General features: G+C 61.2%; 1 protein-coding gene across 1 annotated transcript in view; it reads right to left on the minus strand.

Annotated features, from left to right (window-relative positions):
* The window catches only part of BOP1 (block of proliferation 1), a 21,013-nt gene that overhangs the window by 14,167 nt on the left and 1,723 nt on the right, over positions 1-5,123 (minus strand). Inside the window, exon 3 of the mRNA XM_015590221.1 lies at positions 4,568-4,765. Coding sequence (XP_015445707.1) covers positions 4,568-4,765 — 198 coding nt within the window. The remainder of the gene's footprint in view (positions 1-4,567; positions 4,766-5,123) is intronic.

Genomic DNA, 5,123 nt, shown 5'->3' on the forward strand with positions numbered 1-5,123 from the left:
CGCCCCCCCCCCCCCGGCCCGGGCAAGAGCCAAAGGCCCATCAGGCAGCTCTTCCTCCCGCCTGTTTTTCCCCTCAGCGTCAGGAGGGTGGGAGGCTAAGTTTTTTTCCAGGCCAGGAACAAGGCCGGATTCGGTTTCCTTGTGTCCCCACCCCCTGCCCCCAGTGCTGTGGGAGCCCTGCCTGCCCAAAGTGGGTCGGCAGAGCCAGGCGGGCGTGGGCGGGCAAGAGCCAAAGGCCCATCAGGCAGCTCTTCCTCCCGCCTGTTTTTCCCCTCAGCGTCAGGAGGGTGGGAGGCTAAGTTTTTTTCCAGGCCAGGAACAAGGCCGGATTCGGTTTCCTTGTGTCCCCACCCCCTGCCCCCAGTGCTGTGGGAGCCCTGCCTGCCCAAAGTGGGTCGGCAGAGCCAGGCGGGCGTGGGTGTGGGCATGAGTAGGGGACATGGAGGGTAAGCCCCAGAATCCGGCCTCTGCCCAGGGCCCACGGAAACAACCAGCCAGCACACCTGCCCCAGGCCTGGGCAGGCCATCTGGGTGGCTGCCCACAGTGCCAGCCTGCCCAATGCTCCCCTGGGCGCTGAACCCGAGCCCCACACCACCTGTGACACACCCTCTGGTCTCTCAGTGCAGCAGCACTCAGGCTTGCCCCAGGGGAGGCTGTGAGTCCCACGCAAACATCCCCTCTGGCAAGGCACCGCCTCCTCCCTCCAGATGCCAGGCTGCAGAACAGGTGGCGGCCACCAGGGGGCAGCAGTGTGACACGCCCCAGCTCCCAGCCTCGCCTGGTTTACCCACAGAGCCAGCGAACCCACCCCCCCAAAGTCTGGAGACACTCTGCTGTAGTCGGGTCTCGAGCATTTAAAAAAACTTACATTAAAAAAGACCAATGAAAGGTAAAACAGAAGGGTGCGAGCACAGCGGCAGAGGCCGAGCGCGCACCGCTCCAGCTCCCGAGTCCTGCCTGGCCTGTCCCGGCGGCCAGGATCCGAGACTCCGGAAACTGGGGCACAGACACGGCCCGAGGTCAGCTCGGCCTAGCCTGGCACTGCCCCCTGAGCCTGCCCATGTGGGCTGCTCGGGGGCAGGCCACTGGGGACCAGGGTTTTGCCGGCAAGCAGCTCAGGCCAGGGACCGAGGATCTCCAGACAGGCATCTCCTGGGAGGGCCGTGTACCTCGCATAACTGGAGGCTCCAGAGGAATCCCGAGTGTCAGCAGGGTCAGCACCCTGGTGGCCCCACGCACCACCCCCCCAAGACGCCCAAGACCCCACACACAGACCACAAAGCAGTGCAGGACCCTTCAACAGTCGGGAAGGCGCGGAGGAAGCGCTGCGCCTCGGCTGAACTGCTGCTAGGTCTGTCTGAATGTGGTGAGCGAACTAATGAAAACAAGAACTTTCCCACAAGAGAGTAAGTGAACAGAAAAGAAAAATATCCATATAAATAGAAAAAAACAAAGCAAACGTGACAAATGGAAAAAAGAGGTCTTAAACAAGCACCAACAGCAAAAGTGGCTTTAGGCACAAATCCACTGGACACCTGTGACCAAGAGTGCATGATGACACCCGAAGGAGAAGGGAAAGGCCCGCTGAGCACCAGGAGCAAGTGTGGCTGGGGCTGGGGGCAGTGACAGGCCCTGGGCCTGTGGGGGCTGGGGGCACTCGGGACCTTTTCCTCCCAGGTGATTCTCTCGGGAAACCAGCAGCAAGCCTCTGCCTGCGGGCGGAGGCAGGAGGGACGCGGGGCCAGTGGAGCCGAGGCGCTAGTCGGGGAGGGACAGCCAGCAGCGGGGAGCACAGCAGGGCTCCTCTCTGCTGCTGGGGACGGGGCAGGCTTGCAGACACACTGTCAGGAGTCTGAGAGGCAGGGGCTGCAGTATGGCCAGGAGACGGGGTGACTGGCCTGGTGGACAGGGACTCGGGCCAACAAGGCAACAAAGGACAGGGACAAAAAACAGCTGCAGTCCCGAGGGGCTGGAAGAGAGGGAGCTGGAGACAGGGGTGGTGCTCAGAGGGGAGGAGACAGGGCGAGATGGCTCCAGCAGAGGGAGGGATCCCCTCCCACTGCGCACGCGGCCATGCGAGGGACCCTCCCTCGGACTCCTCCGCCCGGCGGGGTCCTCTCCCCTGACGGCCCACCTGCAGCCCAGGTGCACCATGCTCTTCCTCACCTCAGCTCCCAACTTCGCAACCGAACGCCGGGGTGGGCTGTGTGGCGCCGCCGGGCCAAGCAAGGGAAAAGGAGGGAAGGGACTTCGGGAAAAAGGACCGGAGGGGCCCGCAGGGACAACCTCCGCTTTCTGCAGCCGCAGGCTCGGGCCCAGGGCACGCGCGGGGCGGGCCGTCCACACAGCTTCTGACGCCAGTGACCAACAGGACAGGAAGGGAAATGGGAACCTGACTTGGGGACAGCCCTGACAGGACCGACTACATACACCTGAGCCGCTCTTGCGTTCAGCTGCAACCAGCGCCGAGAACGCGGGCGGTCCCATGGGTGTGGCTCTCCCCACAGAGGGGAGCACGCAGAGGGAACAAGGGGCTCTTCCGTCGCCCAGGGAGAAACGAGGGCAGCTACCCACAGGCAGGTCGGCAGAGGGAAGCGGGCGCCTCAGGCGGAGATGCCACCCACAACTAAAAACGACCCAGAAGCTCCAAGAGCTGCTGGCACCACGAGGTCCCTCAGCAGAGCGCGGAGGGCCGTGGGGGCCACCGCAGACAGGTGCTCCCGTGGGAGGGCCCGGGGAGACATGCTACACAGGCGGGGTCCGGCCATCCCCACTGTGGGCAGGGAAGCAGAGGCCCAGCCAGTGTCCACAGGAACGTGCCACGGCCACCTGGCCATCAGAGGGCCCTTCTCCATGGAATGCCTCTAGCAGGGTGTTCCTGGTGTGTCTGGGACAGCCTGCATCAAACACCTGGCACCCACAGGTGACCTACCAGCCACAGAACCGCCAGCTAATGAAGCAAACAAGGCAGCTCCCTTCTGTGGGGACCTCGGCCACTTGTCATTGGATCAGTGAGCCTGAGCTGGGGCAGCCCGCTCCAGGGAGTCAGGCCCAAGGAATCATGCCCGTTAGGCCCCCTCCCTGCTGGCTCTTGCCTCAGAAGCCACATCCTTGACTTCGTGTAAACGTGAAGCCTGACAGTATGGCAGGGTGCCCTTTGGACACGAGAAGCAGAGAGGCCAAGGGGGGCCTGCCCACCCACCCTTGGTAGGAAGGTCACAGGGGACATGTCTGGCCAACAGAACGTGGAGGAAAAGAATGACAGCGACGGCAGGGGTCAGCAGAAACCTGTGAGCGAGCATGGTGGCTGGGGCAGCCTGGTGAGGGCTGGGCCCAGAGAGGCAGTGACGGAAGAGCAGGGAGGCCGTTCACTCTCCTCCCAGGAGTCACCTGGCTCCCAGGAGACCCGGCAAATGCCACTTCCACCTGCGCACGTAACACCACCAACTGTCTGTAGGACTGCGCAAGAGGCCGTGGCCATGTGCCACAGAATCCTGTGGGCGTCCAGTTAAAAAGCTGGGACATGGCAGAGATGTAGCAGAAGCAGGTGTCACCGCGGGCACAGGTTCGTAGAGCTTATTGTGGTGGGAAGGCTGCGCAATGGAAGGGGGTCTTGCGTTGAGGACCCTCCCCCAGAGAGAACGTCTAAGCAGAAGCCTCCATGGTGTGACATGTGACAAGCCACCAGCTACAGCAGGTACAGGTCGACTAAAAGAAACTGAGAGGGCCCCAACCTCCCCCACGCGATAGAGAGGTCCCACGCAAGCAAGCCACCCTCGACTGGTTCCAGGACAAGAGAGGAGCAGGCCTAACCAGGGGCCACCAACACAGCACATGGCAGAGCTGTCATGGAGGTCACTCCTGGTGCCTTATGCGGCCACGCTCAAAGGAAGACAGGAGCACGAGCAGGAGGCAGTGACCAGCCTGCTGGCTACGTTCCCACCACCGGGGCTGGGTGGAGATGGGACTCAGCGCACCCAGGAGAGGCGTGAACAGGGGTGGCCCAGCCAGGCGGAGGATGCAGATGGCTTTGAAGGAACATGTGGAAAAAAGGGGGTGAGATTTGCCAAAGCCATCCTAAGAAAAAAGAACGAGGCTGGAGGCATCACTCTGCCCGACTTCAAATTATACTACAAAGTGACAGTAATCAAAACGGTATGGTATTGGCAGAAAAACAGACACATGGACAAGTGGGATAGAATTGACAGTCCAGAGGTAAACCCATATTTATATGAGCAAATAATTTTCAACAAAAAAGCTAAAAACATACAGTAAAAAAAGGAGTCACCTGAGGGGAGGCCCAGGCATGAGGATTTCCAGAGTGAATGGAGCCCATGAGTGTGGTTGAAATCCAGTGCCCTAGAACTCACAGCAACTCAGCTGCAAACAAGTGTCCCACCAAGTCCCAAGTGTGACCCAGGTGTATCAGAGGCGGAACGAGGGCCTGCAGGTCCTAAAGGAACTTGGAGGAAGCGGCGAGTGGGCAGCGCCCCCAGAGAGCTCAGGCGCTTCTTGTTGGGCCACCTTCATCTGGAGGTGAGAGCCCCCAGGGGCCCGCTCACGCACCTGCACCTGCTGCCCAGAGGTCTTCTCCAGCCCGCCATGGCTCTCTCCACTGCTGGCCCCATCTTCGCTCTCAGAGGATTCCTCACTGCTGTCACTGCCAGAATCTTCCAGGCCTGAGAACACGCTCTCCTCACTATCGGATAGGCCAGAACCGCTGCCATCCTCAAGACGGGGAGTAGGGCTGCAGAGCAGGGAGGGCTGTAAGAAGCACAGTGCTGATGACGGCCAGACCCACGGCCCGCCCGCCAGCCTTGCCCACTGGGCCACACAGATACACAGCTGGGTAGCTGGCTGGCCTCCAAGGCCACAGCCCTCAGGTCACAAGCTTCCAGCAAATCCAGCCACCCAACCTACCTTCCTGACCTTCCACCTCCACCAACAGCATGGGCGCCGCCCTTGGAAGAGACAGTTAATTCCCAATATCTCGAAAGGGAAGGATTTTCGAGGACAATGTCTCCTTCTTAGAGCTCAGTTCCCATGACATTACCAACACTGGTTCTTCCCCGTCTACACCCCTCCCGGGGGAATTTGAGGCCCAGAAGCTTGAGGGCACTGA

This window comes from Pteropus alecto, unplaced genomic scaffold, assembly GCF_000325575.1.
Source record: "Pteropus alecto unplaced genomic scaffold, ASM32557v1 scaffold105, whole genome shotgun sequence".
In the NCBI taxonomy this organism is placed as follows: Eukaryota; Metazoa; Chordata; class Mammalia; order Chiroptera; family Pteropodidae; genus Pteropus; species Pteropus alecto.